We start from the raw sequence: 19,079 nt of genomic DNA, 5'->3' as shown, positions 1-19,079 counted from the left end.
TGGCTTTTAGGGGGCGCAAAAGATAGAATAAGTCAAGGGAATTCTGAATGGTGAGTGAAGAGATCGGGAAGAGAGGTATAGTTACAGGATCAAACTAATTACTATACACATTCAAGTGATTGGTGGTAAGCAATGGGATCTGTACTCGATTCGTGGACGAAAAATACTCATTAGAATAATAGACATCGAAGAATTATATCTGAATACTTAGAAACTAAACTATCATAATAGGTCAATTGTAATAATGTAATAAACTCTATATTCTAGAAACAATAGAAACATTAGCAATTAAGGTGTCTCATCTCGCCATTCGGAAATTCTAGTGTCCCCCGCCCTCAGTTACTCACTGCAGAATGTACAACGCCATTACATATGATCTGGATTTAATAAACGTACATATTCACAGTAATGCAATTATATACATAATCAAAATGAATCCTCACATTAGACAAAAGTGAAACATATAAATCAAATATTAAATATAGACAATGAACTGGACCTCAACTACCTTCCTATGCGGCAGAGAGTTACAGAGATTCACCACTCTCTGTGTGAAAAAGGTGCTTCTCATCTCGGTTTTAAAGGATTTCCCCCTTTAGCCTTAAGCTGTGACCCCTTGTTCCTGGACTTCCCCAGCATCGGAAACAATCTTAGTATAAACCAAGTCTATCCAGTCTTTCTTCATAATACAGTCCTGACATCCCAGGAATCAGTCCGGTGAACCTTCTCTGCACTCCCTCTCTGGCAATAATGTCCTTCCTCAGATTTGGAGACCAAAACTGTACGCAATACTCCAGGTGTGGTCTCACCAAGACCCTGTACAACTGCAGTAAACCTCCCTGCTCCTATACTCAAATCATTTTGCAATGAAAGCTAACATACCATTCGTTATAAGACCGCCCCTCATCCCACCTGCGCTCCAACGGAATAGAGACCCAGGACCCTGCTCACCTCTCCCGTAGCTCAGGCACCTGAGTCCCGGCAACATCCTCGTAAAAAATGTTCTCACCGACGTTCCTAGTTTTCCCGCTCTCTGTCCCCGCAGGAGAAGTACAAGATGACACTTGACCATCGTTCCACCATCTTCCAGAACCTCAACGGTGCTTTGGGTAAGTTTGACCTTGTTTCAATAAAATACTTTAATAAGATTTAACGCAAAGTTCGGGCAAAGCAATCAAGACTTTATTTAAGAGCGCCACATATAGCGATCGCCATTGAAACATAGAAAATAGGTGCAGGAGGAGGCCATTCGGCCCTTCGAGCCAGCACCGCCATGGCTAATCGTCCCCAATCAATAACCCAACCAATAACCGAGGATGGGATACTGAGTTTTGGTCTCCTAATCTGAGGAATGGTATGTTAGCATTCATAGCAAAAGGATTTGAGTATAGGAGCCGGGAGGTTCCACTGCAGTTGTACAGGGTCTTGGTGAGACCACACCTGGAGTATTGTGTACAGTTTTGGTCTCCTAATCTGAGGAAAGACATTCTTGCCATAGAGGATTTGAGTATAGGAGCAGGGAGGTTCTACTGCAGTTGTACAGGGTCTTGGTGAGACCACACCTGGAGTATTGCGTACAGTTTTGGTCTCCTAATCTGAGGAAAGACATTCTTGCCATAGAGGGAGTACAGAGAAGGTTCACCAGACTGATTCCTGGGATGGCAGGACTTGCATATGAAGAAAGACTGGATAGACTCGGCTTGCACTCGCTAGAATTTAGAAGATTGAGGGGGGGATCTTATAGAAACTTACAAAATTCTTAAGGGGTTGGACAGGCTAGATGCAGGAAGATTGTTCCCGATGTTGGGGAAGTCCAGAACAAGGGGTCACACACACACACACAGTTTAAGGATAAGGGGGAAATCTTTTAGGACCGAGATGAGAAAATCATTTTTTTTTCACACTCAGAGAGTGGTGAATCTGTGGAATTCTCTGCCACAGAAGGTAGTTGAGGCCACACAGTTCATTGGCTATATTTAAGAGGGAGTTAGATGTGGCCCTTGTGGCTAAAGGGATCAGGGGGTATGGAGAGAAGGCAGGTATGGGATACTGAGTTGGATGATCAGCCATGATCATATTGAATGGCGGTGGAGGCTCGAAGGGCCGAATGGCTCTTAGCGGCTCGTAACGCTAACGGCAGGCGCTCGGGAAGACTCGTGAAGATTTTTCAACGCGTTTGAAAAGTGTCCACGAGAGCCCCGAGTACCGACGAGCGGCCATTTTACCGTAAATCTCCGCGTTCGAATTGGGGCAAAACCCGGGGAGAACTCTTGGAAGGAACTCTCTCTTAAATCCATCCAGTGACTTGGCCTCCACTGCCCTCTGTGGCAGGGAATCCCACAAATTCACACAACTCTCTGGGTGAAAAAGTTTTTTCTCACCTCAGTCTTAAATGGCCTCCCCTTTATTCTAAGACTGTGTGTGTGTGTGTGGCCCCTGGTTCTGGACTCGCCCAACATTGGGAACATTCTTCCTGCATCTAGCTTGCAGGAGATACTACTGCTCTGTGGCTATCAAACTGTACAACTCCTCCCCCTTCTGCGGTGGGGTGGACTGAGACTGACCCCCTCCCCCCCCCCTCAATCTTTGCAAACCCCCCAATCCTCTCCACTCACAACTTTAATTTCATGTTTGATGGGCCCTGCTGTGTTGTTATGACTGTTGGCCGACCAATCTCCCTCCTGCGATGAATAAGGTTCTAACGTTAGCGTGTCACGGTTTAACTGTTGCTCCTCCGCCCGTTAGATGAGGTGGTGCTGAAGTTTGAGAGGGGGAATTCCAGAGTTCGGAACATCGCCCAGGATACCTTGCCGGTGGTCATCCATGGCAACGGGCCCACCAAGGTAACGAGATACCGGTTGTGGTGTAACTGTGTGTGTGTGTAACTGTGTGTGTGTGTAACTGTGTGTGTGTGTGTGTAACTGTGTGTGTGTAACAGTGTGTGTGTAACTGTGTGTGTGTAACTGTGTGTGTGTAACGGTGTGTAACTGTGTGTGTGTAACTGTGTGTAACTGTGTGTGTGTGTGTGTAACTGTGTGTGTGTGTGTGTGTGTAACTGTGTGTGTGTGTGTGTAACTGTGTGTGTGTGTGTAACTGTGTGTGTGTGTAACTGTGTGTGTGTGTGTGTGTGTGTGTGTGTCTGTGTGTGTGTGTGTGTAACTGTGTGTGTGTAACTGTGTGTGTGTGTAACTGTGTGTGTGTGTGTGTGGTGTGTGTGTGTGTGTGTGTGTGTGTGTGTGTGTGTGTGTGTGTGTGTGTGTGTAACTGTGTGTGTGGGTGTGTGTAACTGTGTGTGTGTGTGTGTGTGTGTACTGTGTGTGTAACTGTAATGTGTGTGTGTGTGTGTGTGTGTGTGTGTGTAACTGTGTGTGTGTGTGTGTAACTGTGTGTGTGTGTGTGTAACTGTGTGTGTGTGTGTAACTGTGTGTGTGTGTGTAAGTGTGTGTTAATGTGTGTAAGTGTGTGTGTGTGTAACTGTGTGTGTAACTGTGTGTCTGTGTGTGACTGTGTGTGTGTGTGTGTAACTGTGTGTGACTGTGTGTGTGAGTGTGTGTGTGTGTGTAACTGTGTGTGTGTGTGTGTGTGTGTGTGTGTAACTGTGTGTGTGTGAGTGTGTGTGTGTCTGTGTGTGTGTGTGTAACTGTGTGTGTGTGTAACTGTGTGTGTGTGTGTGTAACTGTGTAACTGTGTGTGTGTCTGTGTAAGTGTGTGTGTGTGTATCTGTGTGTGTGTGTAACTGTGTGTGTGTGTAACTGTGTGTGTGTGTAACTGTGTGTGTGTGTGTGTAACTGTGTGTGTGTGTGTGTGTGTGTGTGTGTGTGTGTGTGTGTGTGTGTGTGTGTGTGTGTGTGTGTGTGTGTGTAACTGTGTGTGTGTGTGTGTAACTGTGTGTGTGTAACTATGTAACTGTGTGTGTAACTGTGTGTGTGTAACTGTGTGTGTGTGTGTAACTGTGTAACTGTGTGTGTGTGTGTGTTTGTGTGTGTAACTGTGTGTGTGTGTAACTATGTAACTGTGTGTAACTGTGTGTGTGTGTAACTGTGTGTGTGTGTAACTGTGTGTGTGTAACTGTGTGTGTGTATAACACTGGGTAGACAAAAATGCTGGCGAAACTCAGCGGGTGCAGCAGCATCTATGGAGCGAAGGAAATAGGCAACGTTTCGGGCTGAAACCCTTCTTCAGACTGTATAACACTGGGGTGCAGTACCAGTGTAGACGGGGCTTTCCGACGCCTCACTAGATCTCGACTGTATCGTTCACCGGGACGTAACGCTGAGGCTCTACAAGGCGCTGGTCAGGCCACATTTGGAACACTATGAGCAAATCCGGGCCCCGTATCTGAGCAAGGATGTGCCGGCTCTGGGGAGGGTCCAGAGGAGGTTTACAAGAACGATCCCAGGAATGAGTGGGTTAATGTACGATGAGCGTTTGTCGACACTGGGCCTGTACTCGCTGGAGTTTAGAAGGATGAGGGGGGACCTCATTGAAACTCACAGAATAGTGAAAGGCCCGGATCGAGTGGATGTGGAGAGGATGTTTCCACTAGTGGGAGAGTCTAGAGTCTAGGACCAGAGGGCACAGCCTCAGGATTAAAGGATGTTCCGTTCCTTTAGGAAGGAGATGAGGAGGAATTTCTTCAGCCAGAGGGTGGTGAATCTGTGGGATTCTTTGCCACACAGACGGCTGTGGAGGCCACAAGTCAGTGGGTATTTTTAAGGCAGAGATACAGATAGATTCTTGATTAGTGCGGGTGTCAGGGTTATGGGGAGAAGGCAGGAGAATGGGGTTGGGAGGGAGAGATAGAACGGCCATGATTGAATGGCGGAGTAGACTTGATGGGCCGAATGGCCTGATTCTACTCCTACCCCTTATGAACATGAACGCGTGTGTGCACACACGCACACACACACACCAAAATCTTACACTTCCAGCGGCGGAAGTCCGCAGGAACTGAAGGACGGAGACGTGTGGTGCATCCGTCACCGTTACTGAAACCAGCGCCACTGCATCGCTAATTAATAATGGCTGCCTGTTCCATTTCACAGCTCCAGCTGAATTATCTAGGGAACTACATTCCCAACGCATGGACCCACGACAATGGCTGTGGGATTTGTGAGGAAGATATGTTGGACCTCTCTCAGCTCCAGGTACCACGCACGCACGCGCACACACACACTCACCACACACACAGACACACTCACGCGCACACTCACACACCCCACATACCACACACTCACACACACACACACACACACGCACACACACACACACACACACGACTCGCACACACCACACACACTCACTCACACTCACACACACTGCATACCACACACATGCACACATGTCTGGTACATACACACACACACACGCACGTTCTCACACACACACACTCCCCCATCTGTGACCACAGTGCCTGCCCCTCGAACGTGTTTCTCCTCTCCCCCCCCCCCCCCCCCCCCAGTGTGTCATATTCATGCCCCTCTCAGTCCCTCCCCTTATTCTCAGTGTGTGTATTGTGGGTCCCTTTGTGTGTGTGTGTGTGAGTATTTACAGGGGTGTGTGTCTATTTAGTGTGTGTGTGTGTGTATTATTTACAGGGTGTGTGTGTGTTATGTATGTGTATTTACAGTCGGGTTTTAGTGTGTTGTGTGTGTCTATTTACAGGGTGTGGTTCTATGTACAGGGGGTGGTGTGTGTGTATTTACGGGGTGTGTGTGTGTGTGTGTGTATTTACAGGGGGTGTGTGTGTGTGTGTGTCTATTTACAGGGGGTGTGTGTGTGTGTGTGTGTGTCTATTTACAGGGTGTGTGTGTGTGTGTGTGTATTTACGGGGGTGGGGGGGGGTGTGTGTGTGTGTGTATACAGGGGGTCCCGGGGTGTGTGTGTGTGCGCATTTTCCGGGGGTCCCGGGGTGTGTGTGTGTGTGTATATATTTATGTGTGTGTGTGTATATGTGTATGTACGTTTGTATGTGTGTGTGCGTGTGTGTGTATGTACGTGTGTTTGTGTGTTTAGATGTGTATATGTGTGTGTGTGTGTGTGTGTGTACAGGGTGTGTGTGTGTGTATATTACATGGTGTGTGTGTGTGTGTCTATTATATATTTGTGTGTGTGTGTGTGTATGTAGGGGTGTGTGTGTGTGTGTGTGTGTGTATGTGTGTATGGGTGTGGGGTGTGTGTGTGTGTGTGTGTGTATTTACAGGTGTGTGTGTGTGTGTGTGTGTGTGTGTGTGGGGTGTGTGTGTGTGTGTGTGTGTGTGTCAGGGGGTGGTGTGTGTGTGTGTGTGTGTGGTGTGTGTGTGTCTATTTACAGTGTGTGTTGTGTGTGTGTGTGTGTCTATTTACAGGGGGTGTGTGTGTGTGTGTGTGTGTGTGTGTGTGTGTCTATTTGTGTCTGTGGGTGTGTGTGTGTGTGTGTGTGTGTGTGTGTCTGTGTGTGTGTGTGTGTGTGTGTGTGTGTGTGGGGGTGTGTGTGTGTGTGTGTGTGTGTGTGTGTGTGTGTGTGTGTGTGTGTGTGTGTGTGTGTGTGTGTGTGTGTGTGTGTGTGTGTGTGTGTGTGTGTGTGTGTGTGTGTGTGTGTGTGTGTGTGTGTGTGTGTGTGTGTGTGTGTGTGTGTGTCTATGTGTGTGTGTGTGTGTGTGTGTGTATTTACAGGGGGTGTGTGGTGTGTGTGTGTGTGTGTCTATTTACAGGGGGTGTGTGTGTGTGTGTGTGTGATATTTACAGGGGTGTGTGTGTGTGTGTCTATTTACAGGGGGTGTGTGTGTGTGTCTATTTACAGGGTGTGTGTGTGTGTGTCTATTTACAGGGGGGTCTGGGTGTGTGTGTGTGTGTGTCTATTTACAGGGGGGTGTGTGTGTGTGTGTACAGGGGGGTCTGGGTGTGTTACAGGGGTGTGTGTGTGTGTGTGTGTGTGTCTATTTACAGGGGGTGTGTGTGTGTGTGTGTGTGTGTGTGGTGTGTGTGTGTGTGTGTATGCGTGTATGCGTGTGTGTGTGTATGCGTGTATGCGTGTGTGTGTGTGTATATTTACAGTCTGGGTGTGTGTGTGTGTGTGTGTGTGTCTATGTACAGGGGGTGTGTGTGTGTTGTGGGTGTGTGTGTGTGTATTTACAGGGGGGTGTGTGTGTGTCTATTTACAGGGTGTGTGTGTGTGTCTATTTACAGGGGGGTCTGTGTGTGTGTGTGTGTCTATTTACAGGGGGGTCTGTGTGTGTGTGTGTGTGTCTATGGGGGTGTGTGTGTGTGTGTGTCTATTTAGAGGGGGGTCTGTGTGTGTGTGTGTCTATTTACAGGGGGGTGTGTGTGTGTATTGAGTCTATTTACAGGGGGTGGTCTGTGGGTGTGTGTGTGAGTCTATTTACAGGGTGTGGTGTGCGTATTTACAGGGGGGGTCTGGGTGTGTGTGTGTCTATTTACCGGGGGTCTCGGGCAGTGTATCGGATGTTCCTGAGGTCGGTGGGGTTTGTGGCCCTGTGTTGAGCCGATGTTTTAGACGCTCCGTGTTTGCCCCCCTCCCCCCCCAGGACGAGGAATATCCCCACGTCACCATCGGCGTCTTCATCCTGAAACCCACGCCCTTCTTCCTGGAGTTCCTGCAGCGGCTGGTGATCATGGATTATCCTCACGACCAGCTGAGCCTCTTCATCTACAACAGGGGTAGGTGGATCACCCCCCCCTCCCCTCCCCCCCCCCCCCCCCCCCTCCCCCCCCCTCCCCTCCCCTCCCCCCCCCCCTGTGTGCGTGTGTGTGTGATTGTGAGTGATTGTGCATGTGTGTGAGTGCGAGAGTGTGAGTGATTGTGCAAGTGTGTGTGAGTGCGTGTGTGTGAGTGCGTTGTGCAAGTGTGCGTGTGTGTGAGTGATTGTGCAAGTGTGTGTGTGTGTGTGCGTGTGTGTGTGTGTTGTGCAAGTGTGTGTGTGAGTGTGGTGTGAGTGTGTGTGTGTGTGATTGTGTGAGTGCGTGCGTGTGTTGAGTGATTGTGCAAGTGCGTGTGTGTGATTGTGCAAGTGCGTGCGTGTGTGTGAGTGATTGTGCAAGTGCGTGTGAGTGATTGTGCAAGTGCGTGTGTGTGAGTGATTGTGCGTGCGTGTGTGTGATTGTGCAAGTGTGTGAGAGTGTGTGAGTGATTGGAGCAAGTGCAAGTGTGCTGAGTGATTGTCGTCCAGTCCTTGTCTTGCCCGCCTTGTGATGTGATGGGGTGGGGGGGGGGGGGTCTCGTTGCACCTTTGCCCGCCGCTGATGAACCCCAGGCAGCGTGGGTATGGGGCTGGGGGCCGGGCGAGGGTCTCGGGCAGTAAACGTTGACCCTTTGTACACAGGAGGTTCACCATGAGAAACACATCCAGCAGTTCTGGGAGGAGCACGGTGACGACTTCTACCATGTGAAGGTGGTGGGGCCTGAGGAGGACATGACCGAGGGAGAGGCCAGGGACGATGGGGCTGTGAGTCTGGGGGGGGGGGGGGGGGGGGGGGGGGAGGGGGAGTGAGGGGGGGAGAGGAGGAGGAGAGGGAGAGGGGAAGAGGGGAAAGGGAACTGGGACTGGGGGGGGTGCAGAGGGGGGGAGGGGGAGGGTTGAGGGAGGAGAAGGCAGAGAGGGAGGTGCGAGGCCAGAGACAGGGCCTGAGGGTCTGGGTGGTCTTTGAGAGGGGCCAGGGGAGGGGAGTGAGGGGGGGGGGGGGGAGAGGTGAGAGGCCTGGAGAGGGAGGGCTGTGAGTCTGCGGAGGAGGGGAGGGAAGGGGGGAGGAGGGAGGGGAGGGGGGACGGGGAGGTGAGGTGAAGGGGAGGGAGGGGGGGGAGAGGCATAGTGACAGGGCTGCCGAGAGGGGAAGAGATGGGGAGGGGGGTGAGGGAGTGAGGGGGGAGGAGGGTGAGGAGAGGCCAGAGACAGGGCTGTGTGTCTGGGGGGCAGAGAGGGGGGAGGGGAGGGGGGAGGAGAGGGAGGAACTGAAGGGAGCAGGGAGGGGGAGAGGCCTGGGACAGGGCTGTGAGTCTGGGTGCAGAGTGGAGGGGAGGGGGAGGGAGTGAGGATGGGAGGAGGGGAAGAGCCTGGGGCAGGGCTGTGAGGTCTGCAGAGGAGGGGAAGGAAGGGGGGAGAGGGGAGGGGGGTGAGGAGAATGAGGGGGGGGGGTGGGGAGGAGAGGCCAGGGACAGGGCTGTGAGTCTGCGGAGGAGGGGGGTGGAGGGGAGGGGAGGGGCGCGGCGACAGGGCTGTGAGTCTGGCATTGGGGAGGAGGAGAGGTGAGGAGGGCGGAGGTTGTGGGAGGGGAAGGGGGGGGTCCCATGTTTGAGAGGGGGGGGAGGGAAGGAGAGTGTTCGTGGGGGGGGGGGGGGGGAGTCTGTGTGGGGGGGGGGGGGGGGGCGGTGTTGCCGTGGGGACGGTGGCCACTAACGTCCCCCCTTCTCTCCCCCCCCCCCCCCCCCCCCCCAGGAACCCTTTGTCGCCAAGATGTGGACACTGTGATTACTACCTCAGCATGGACTCTGATGTTGCCCTCAACACACCTGGCCTCAGGCCCTACGCATTCTCATCGAGCATAACAGGTACCCCTCCCCCCCCCCGACCCCGCTCCTTCTACTACCCCCCCCTCTCCCCCCCCCCACCCTCTCCATCTCACCCCCTCCCTGTATGATCTATAACTAGATTCTCTAGACTGTGTCGGGTTAACTAGATTCTGTAGACTGTGGGATGAAATAGATTCTGTTGACTACATGAGGTTAACTTAAGGGGTTGGACAGGGCTAGATGCAGGAAGATTGTTCCCGATGTTGGGCAAGTCCAGAACAAGGGGCCACACACACACGCAGTTTAAGGATAAGGGGCAAATCATTTAGGACCGAGATGAGATGAGAAAAACATTTTTCACACACAGAGAGTGGTGAATCTGTGGAATTCTCTGCCATAGAAGGTAGTTGAGGCCACACAGTTCATTGGCTATATTTAAGAGGGAGTTAGATGTGGCTAAAGGGATCAGGGGGTATGGAGAGAAGGCAGGGATGGGATACTGAGTTGGATGATCAGCCGTGATCATATTGAATGGCGGTGCAGGCTCGAAGGGCCGAATGGCCTCTACTCCTGCACCTATTGTCTATATTTCTATTTTTCTAACTAGATTCTGTAGACTGTGAGATGGTCTAACTAGGTTCTGTAGACTGTGAGATGTTCTAACTAGGTTCTGTAGACTGTGAGATGTTCTAACTAGGTTCTGTAGACTGTGAGATGTTCTAACTAGGTTCTGTAGACTGTGAGATGTTCTAACTAGGTTCTGTAGACTGTGAGATGTTCTAACTAGGTTCTGTAGACTGTGAGATGGTCTAACTAGGTTCTGTAGACTGTGAGATGTTCTAACTAGGTTCTGTAGACTGTGAGATGTTCTAACTAGGTTCTGTAGACTGTGAGATGTTCTAACTAGGTTCTGTAGGTTCTGTAGACTGTGAGACTGTGAGATGTTCTAACTAGGTTCTGTAGACTGTGAGATGTTCTAACTAGGTTCTGTAGACTGTGAGATGTTCTAACTAGGTTCTGTAGACTGTGAGATGTTCTAACTAGGTTCTGTAGACTGTGAGATGTTCTAACTAGGTTCTGTAGACTGTGAGATGTTCTAACTAGGGTTCTGTAGAGACTGTGAGATGGTTCTAACTAGTTATGTAACTGTGATATTTTATAACTGAGGTTCTGTAGACGTGAGATGTTCTAACTAGGTTCTGTAGACTGTGAGATGTTCTAACTAGGTTCTGTAGACTGTGAGATGTTCAAACTAGGTTCTGTAGACTGTGAGATGTTCTAACTAGGTTCTGTAGACTGTGAGATGTTCTAACTAGGTTCTGTAGTAGACTGTGAGATGTTCTAACTAGGTTCTGTAGACTGTGAGATGTTCTAACTAGGTTCTGTAGACTGTGAGATGTTCTAACTAGGTTCTGTAGACTGTGAGATGTTCTAACTAGGTTCTGTAGACTGTGAGATGTTCTAACTAGGTTCTGTAGACTGTGAGATGGTCTAACTAGGTTCTGTAGACTGTGAGATGTTCTACTAGGATCTAGGTTCTAACTAGGTTCTGTAGACTGTGAGATGTTCTAACTAGGTTCTGTAGACTGTGAGATGTTCTAACTAGGTTCTGTAGACTGTGAGATGTTCTAACTAGGTTCTGTAGACTGTGAGATGTTCTAACTAGGTTCTGTAGACTGTGAGATGTTCTAACTAGGTTCTGTAGACTGTGAGATGTTCTAACTAGGTTCTGTAGACTGTGAGATGTTCTAACTAGGTTCTGTAGACTGTGAGATGTTCTAACTAGGTTCTGTAGACTGTGAGATGTTCTAACTAGGTTCTGTAGACTGTGAGATGTTCTAACTAGGTTCTGTAGACTGTGAGATGTTCTAACTAGGTTCTGTAGACTGTGTGATGTTCTAACTAGATTCTGTAGACTGTGAGATGTTCTAACTAGATTCTGTAGACTGGTGTTGAACTAGATCAAGTGTTCCCAAGCCGAGGTAAATATAACCACAGGGGATACATTTCACCTACCCAGGGGCTAGATTTGTTGATCTGGATTTGTACATGTTTTTTTGTCATTGACTGGACTGTGTTTGGTTCTGGTATACCGGTGTAATCTGTTCAACATTAGTTGCTCATCAATAAGTTAAATAACATTGTGTTTACTAGAATGTTGCCTGGGTTTCAGCAACTAAGTTACAGAGAAAGGTTGAACAAGTTAGGTCTTTATTCTTTGGAGCGCAGAAGGTTAAGGGGGGACTTGATAGAGGTTTTTAAAATGATGAGAGCGATAGACAGAGTTGACGTGGAAAAGCTTTTCCCACTGAGAGTAGGGAAGATTCAAACAAGGGGACATGACTTGAGAATTAAGGGACTGAAGTTTAGGGGTAACATGTGGGGAACTTCTTTACTCAGAGAGTGGTAGCTGTGTGGAATGAGCTTCCAGTGAAGGTGGTGGAGGCAGGTTCGTTTTTATCATTTAAAAATAAATTGGATAGTTATATGGATGGGAAGGGAATGGAGGGTTATGGTCTGAGCGCAGGTAGATGGGACTAGGGGAGATTATGTGTTCGGCACGGACTAGAAGGGTCGAGATGGCCTGTTTCCGTGCTGTAATTGTTATATGGTTGTTATATGGTTAAGAAGGAACTGCAGATGCTGGAAAATCGAAGGTCCACCACAAAAAAGCTGGAGGAACTCAGCGGGTGCAGCAGCATCTATGGAGCGAAGGAAAAAGGCAACGTTTCGGCACGAAACGTTGCCTTTTTCCTTCGCTCCATAGATGCTGCTGCACCCGCTGAGTTCCTCCAGCTTTTTTGAGCAGTTAAATAACGTTGTTACGCGCTATTAAAGTTGCCGGGGGGGTAAACGTGACGAAAAAAGGTTTGAAATCGTTGAACTAGACTCTGTAGACTGTGGGGTTGAAATAGATTCCGGCGTTCTGGTGGCCCAGCTTCGGGGCTGAGACGGCACTCCGGTGAGGACGGCCCGACTCGGGGCTGAGGCAGCCCGAATCCAGCGCTCGGCCGCGGGCCAGTGGGCGACACCGTCGGGAGCTCGCAGGTCACGGGCTGGTGACCTGTTTCCCGGAGCTCCCGCGGCAACAGCTGCGTCCGCTGGACTGGAGGGCGGCAGCTTCGACCGCCCCCGGGCCGCGGGGTCGGTTGAGCCGCGGGCTGAGTTACCATCGCCCGGTGGGGTAACAACATATCGCCTCAGCGCAGAGGGGGAATGAGGAGGGAAGAGACAGCAACCTTAAGACGTTTGCTACCATCACAGTGAGGAGGTGCCTGGTGAACTAACTGTGGTGGATGATTATTTGTGTTTAGTGTGTGTCTTGTTAGTTATTATTATACGTATGACTGCAAGCAACGACATTTCGTTCAGACCGAGGTCTGAATGACAAATCAAGGATCTAATCTAGATTCTGTAGACTGTGTGATGGTTAACTTAGGTATGTTGCATAGTCTACGTGAAGCGTCGTTGAGAATCTGCCCCAGCCCGTGTGTGCGCGATTTTGGCGCTGTTTAGAGGGGGCGGGTTTAAAACGCGATTTTTACTAGGCTGTTGCAATCGAAAATGTTCAGCCTAGTAAATCATTAACGAAAAATCGCTGAAAGACCCCGTCGCAAAAGGTATTATTAGTTTTTATGGCCTTGTATAATAGTTATAGTAGTTTAAAAATCACTCTCTAAACCCGCAAACTCTCGCAGCCCCAGGGTTTTATAAAGCAAACAATTAAAGGTATGTACCTTATTTTTACATTAAAAAGGGCTTCTTAAGAACCCTTTATACAAAGTTTAATGTTGCGAGTAGCTAATTTTGGGCTCTTTATATCCCGCAGTATTTTTCTGGGCAATTGAGGGCACAAATCCACTGCAATGTGAACGTTCTAAACCAGCGCGTTCACAGGAACCCACTAGAAAGCTGATTTAAAATGGACTTTAATTTACAGCAATTGAACACTAAATTCCTTCCATTTGGCCTATAAATTAATGTAAATGAGATTTAAAAATCATGTTTTATTGAGAATTATTTGTGAATATTATTTGGACACTTGGGCTATTTAAAAATGTTAATCATTTATTAAGAAATGGATAGATGTTTAGATCTAGTAATTGAAGTTTGAAATTAGCTCCAATTGGGTAACTAACTAATTATATGTTTTAATTTCAGGTCATCCAAGTAAGATTATTTTATATTTGTTTCAGAATGCTTCAATCTACGATAACTGAAAATTTCATTCAATTCTCTTAATTTTTAAGAAAGTTATGGGCTTTTGACTGTCCACGATCACAGCTTTTTTGTTATGTCCATAGAAAATCAATTGGGAACAAGATGCTAATTTCCGAGTATGAAAATGGCCATAACTTTTTAAATACTTGAGATATGAAAGTGAATTAGGTGTCAAATTGAACTTCTTGTTATGCTTTATCTGATGGGGTAAATTGCAGACTTGATTTTTTAAATCTCAAAATTTTGTAACATTGCTAGTTAACTAGATTCTGTAGACTGTGTGATGGTTAAATTCTTCCGTCTCTCGTCCCGTCCTTGTGCAGGAAGGTGATTGCCCCCATCATGAGCCGCCACGGGAAGCTGTGGTCCAACTTCTGGGGGGCCATCAACGCCGAGGGCTTCTACTCCATGTCGTCTCAGAGGACTAACATCGACATCGTGCAGCTGAAGAGAGTCGTGAGTAGGAACATAGAAACTAGAAATTAGGTGCAGGAGTAGAGGCCATTCGGACCTTCGAGCCTGCACCGCCATTCAATATGATCATGGCTGATCATCCAACTCAGTTTCCCGTACCTTCCTTCTCTCCATACCCCCTGATCCCCTTAGCCACAAGGGCCCCATCTAACTCCCTCTTAAATATAGCCAATGAACTGGCCTCAACTACCCTCTGTGGCAGAGAGTTCCAGAGATTCACCACTCTCTGTGTGAAAAAAGTTCTTCTCATCTCGATTTTAAAGGATTTTCCCCCTTATCCTTAAGCTGTGACCCCTTGTCCTGGACTTCCCCAACATCGGGAACATCTTCCTGCATCTAGCCGTCCAACCCCTTAAGAATTTTGTAAGTTTCTATAAGATCCCCTCTCAATCTCCTAAATTCTATGAGAAAGTATAAACCAAGTCTATCCAGTCTTTCTTCATAAGACAGTCCTGACATCCCAGGAATCAGTCTTAGGGAACCTTCTCTGCACTCCCTCTATGGCAATAAATAATCCGTCCTCAGATTTGGAGACCCAAAACTGTACGCATACTACCAGGTGTGTGGTCTCACCAAGACCCTGTACAACTGCAGTAGAACCTCCCTCCTCCCTATCCTCATAATCCTTTTGCAATGGGGAAGCCAACATAACCATTCGCTTTCTTTACTGCCTGCTGCACCTGCATGCCTACCTTCAGTGACTGTGTACCATGACACCCAGGTCTCGCTGCAATCTCCCCTTTTCCCAATCGGCCACCAGGATGGGGGCTGCTTGATCCTGGCTTCCGGCCCTGTCGCCCCCCTTTTTTTTCCTCCCCCCCCCCTCCCCACCCCCTCCCCCCAACTCTCGGTCGAACACAAGGAGGGGTCGGGCAGTCTTCCGTGGGCATCGGAAAGACAGCCTACTGCCCCCTTCCAAGAGCGTCGCCATCCCCCACTACTTTCCCAAATACGCTAATCCCTATTCAAGATTCAAGATTGAATTTTAATTGTCATTGTCAGTGTACAGTACAGAGACAACGAAATGCTTTTAGCATCTCCCTGGAAGAGCGACATAGCAAATGATTTGAATAAATAATAATAAGTGTCCGGGGGGGGTGGTGATTGGCAGTCACCGAGGTACGTTGTTGAGTAGAGTGACAGCCGCCGGGAAGAAGCTGTTCCTCGACCTGCTGGTTCGGCAACGGAGAGACCTGTAGCGCCTCCCGGATGGTAAACAGTCCATGGTTGGGGTGAGAGCAGTCCTTGGCGACGCTGGGCGCCCTCCGCAGACAGCGCGTTGCTTTGGACAGACTCAATGGAGGGGAGCGAGGAACCGGTGATGCGTTGGGCAATTTTCACCACCCTCTGCAATGCCTTCCGGTCGGAGACAGAGCAGTTGCCATACCATACTGTGATGCAGTTGGTAAGGATGCTCTCGATGGTGAAGCGGTAGACGTTCACCAGGATCTGAGGAGACAGATGGACCTTCTTCAGTCTCCTCGGGAAGAAGAGACGCTGATGAGCCTTCTTGATAAGAGTAGAGGTATTGTGGGTCCAAGAGAGGTCATCGGAGATGTTGACCCCCAGAACCTGAAGCTAGAAACATGTTCCACCTCCGTCCCGTTAATGTGGATGGGGGTGTGTGCGTGTACCTATCCCATTGGTAGATGTTTTAGTACAGGAAGGAGCTTTAAGGGAGGGTGGCTGGGCGCGCCGCCATTTTGAGATCGCCATTTTGAGCGCCGTCTTTATAAACTTCAATTAACTTTTAGGCTCATCGTGGCTGATCGTCCAGAATCAGTTCCCCCGTTCCTGCTTTCTCCCCCATCTCCCTCGATTCCATTAGCCCCTAAGTCTCTCTTGAAAACATCCAGTGAACCGGCCTCCACCGCCCTCTGTGGCAGAGAATTCCACAGACTCACAACTCTCTGGGTGGAAAAGTTTTTCCTCGTCTCAGTCCTAAATGGCCGACCCCTTATTCTTAAACTGTGTGTGGTCCCCTGGTTCTGGACTTCCCCCAACATCGGGGAACATTTTTCCTGCCTCTAGTCCGTCCAATCCCTTAAGAATTTTGTATGTTTCTTTAAGATCCCCTCTCATCCTTCTAAATTCCAGTGAATACAAGCCCATTTGACCCATTCTCTCAGCATACGACAGTCCCGCCATCCCGGGAATTAACCTGGTGGACCTACGCTGGGCTCCCTCAATAGCAAGAATGTCCTTCCTCAAATTAGGGGACCAAAACTGCACACAATACTCCAGGTGTGGTCTCACTAGACACTAGGGCCCTGTACAACTGCAGCAGGACCTCCTTGCTCCTAAACTCAAATCCACTCGCAGTGAAGGCCAGCATGCCATTCGCTTTCTTCACTGCCTGCTGTACCTGCATGCTTACTTTCAGTGACTGATGTACAAGGACCCCCAGGTCTCGCTGCATCTCCCCTGTTAGTGTTAGTGTGCGGGGATCGCTGGACGGCACGGACTCAGTGGGCCAAAGGGCCTGTGTCCGCGCTGTATCTCTAAAGTAAACTAAATAGATTCTGTAGACTGTGTGAGGTTGAAACCGATTCTGTAAACTATCGCTCTGCTCTCTTGCCCCTTGCCCCCATCTCCCCCTGCATGGGATCTGGAACGTTCCGTACCTGTCGCAGGTGTACCTGGTGAAGGGGGACGTGTTGCGGTCAGAGCTGAGGCAGAGGCACGTTTACACACTTGGGGATCAGGACCCCGACATGGTCTTCTGCAAGAACGTCCGTCCAAGGTGTGGGAGAGGGGTGGAGAGTGAGGCGGCAGGGGGAGAGGAGGGGGCGAGAGGAGTGGTGCGTGTGGGAGGGGGGGAAAGTTAGGGAGAGGGAGGGAGAGGAGACTGGAGGGAGAGGGAGGAGGAGAAGACAGGGTAGACAGTGTGGGAGGGGGGGTCTCAGGGCAGAGGGTGTAAGAGTGAGTTGGAGAAGGGGGGGAGATAGTGTGTGGGAGGGGGGAGAGAGGGGGATAGTGAGTGAGATAGGGTGTGGAGGGGAGGGGGGGGAGAGTAGGGGGATAAGTTAGTGGTGGCTGGGGGGGGAGAAGATAGGGTGGAGGGGAGTGTTGGGGGGGGGAGAAGGGGGGGATAGTGTGTGGTGGGAGGGGCGAATGGGGGGAGGAGGGCTGTAGTGAGTGTTGCGTATCAGGACTGTTGAGAAGGGGTCCATCTGGGAGTGTCGATGGCGTGGGGGAGAAGTGGCTCGGGGGACTGGGGGGAGGGTGTGCGGGACTGGGTTCGATGAGGCGAGGGTGGGGGGGTGAAAAGGAGTAGTGAAAAGGTTAATGGAGATGGGGTAGGGGAGGAGACATGGGGACTTGAGCTTGGGAAGGGGTAGAGGGAGTGAGGGCCACGTGAGGAGGCGGGCCACTCCACCAGCAGGGTGACGACCGGTGGCACAGGGAGTTGTTCTCTCTCCACATGGGCGTCCTTCATGTTTGTGGAGCAACCATGGATGACTTTGGGCATCTGGTGGCCACGGCCAACTACAACACCTCTCACCTGCACAACGACTTGTGGCAGATATTCACCAACCCCGAGGTGAGAGACCCCCCCCCTCCCCAAACCCCACGGGAGAGGGAGAGATAGAAACATAGAAACATAAAAAAATAGGTGCAGGAGTAGAGGCCATTCTGGCCCCTTCGAGCCTGCACCACCCATTCGAATATGATCATCAGATTCAGATTGCAATTTTTGGTAATGAGGGCGTTATTGTCAGTGTACAAGTACAGAGACAAGGAAATTTAGCAGAAAGCATCCTCCCTTGACGCTTGATGCTAATTGATTGTCATGCATCCAACGCAGTATCCCATCGCTGCCCCTTCTCTCCGTAACCCCCCCGATCCCTTAGCCCAAGGGCCACATCTAACTCTCTCTTAAATATAGCCAATGAACTGTGTGTGGCCTCAACTACCTTCTGTGGCAGAGATTTCCACAGATTCACCACTCTCTGTGTGAACAATGCCTTTCTCATCTCGGTCCTAAAAGACTTCCCACTTATCCTTAAACTGTGGTTGCCCCCTTGTTGCTTGGACTTCCCCCCCCCCACATCGGGAACATCTTCCATGCCATCTAGCATAGGTACCTGTCCAACCTCTTAAGAAATTTTGTGGTAATTTCTATTAAAATCCCCCCCCCCTCCCGATCTTCTAAATTCCCTAGCGAGTACACCGCCACATGAGGTGTATCCCCCCTCCCTCTTCATATGAAGTCCTGCCATCCCAGGAATCAGGTCGGTGAACCTTTGCGCCTGTACTCATCCCCTGCGGCAAGAATGTCTTTCCCCAGGATAGGAGGAAACAATGATGTACCAAAGTTACGGAAATACCCTCTCCAAGGTGGGACAGTCTCACCATCGACCCTGTACAAACGTGCAGTAAGCAGACCTCCCTGCTCATATACCTCCCAACTCCTCTATGGGTCCGATGTCTTTCCAAGATTAGGGAGGACTCAAAAACTGGATGCATACTCCAGGTGTGGGTCTCACCAAGACCCGGTTTGTTGCAACTGCACAGGATCCCCTCCGCTGCTCCTATACTCATCTCCATCCCCTCTATGGCACGACTTCCGTCTTTCCTTCAGCTATAGGAGAACCAAAACTTGATGACACAATACTCGAGGTGTGGCCTCACCAAGACCCCTGTACAACGGCAGAAACCTCCCTGCTCCTATACTCCTTTCTCTATTGCAAGTAACAAGTCCTTGTTCCTCAGATTGGAGACCAAACTGTACCCAATTACTCCAGGTGGGGTCCCTCACCAAGACCCTGTAACTGCAAAGTACGCCCCCCCTCCTCTGGAGTTGGGCAGGCCGGAATCCTTTTCTAGGTTCTATGCAGGACTAAACCTGGATGACCTCCCCGGCCAGTGGTCCCCA

General features: G+C 49.8%; 1 protein-coding gene across 1 annotated transcript; it reads left to right on the top strand.

Moving 5' to 3' along the window:
- Positions 1-1,021: 1,021 nt before the first annotated feature.
- LOC129716065 (multifunctional procollagen lysine hydroxylase and glycosyltransferase LH3-like) lies at positions 1,022-17,477 on the top strand (the record flags this gene model as incomplete). The annotated part of the gene is given in 11 exon segments (XM_055665943.1): positions 1,022-1,109; positions 2,746-2,843; positions 5,046-5,147; positions 7,527-7,655; positions 8,319-8,448; positions 9,432-9,457; positions 9,460-9,501; positions 9,504-9,544; positions 14,050-14,181; positions 16,803-16,943; positions 17,366-17,477. Coding segments are annotated over 11 exon segments (1,041 nt in total), but the record flags the coding sequence as incomplete, so codon positions are not given.
- Between the last annotated feature and the right edge of the window lie 1,602 nt (positions 17,478-19,079).

Source organism: Leucoraja erinacea, unplaced genomic scaffold (genome assembly GCF_028641065.1).
Source record: "Leucoraja erinacea ecotype New England unplaced genomic scaffold, Leri_hhj_1 Leri_1640S, whole genome shotgun sequence".
NCBI lineage: Eukaryota > Metazoa > Chordata > Chondrichthyes > Rajiformes > Rajidae > Leucoraja > Leucoraja erinaceus.
This window is presented reverse-complemented; position numbering and strand designations above follow the sequence as displayed.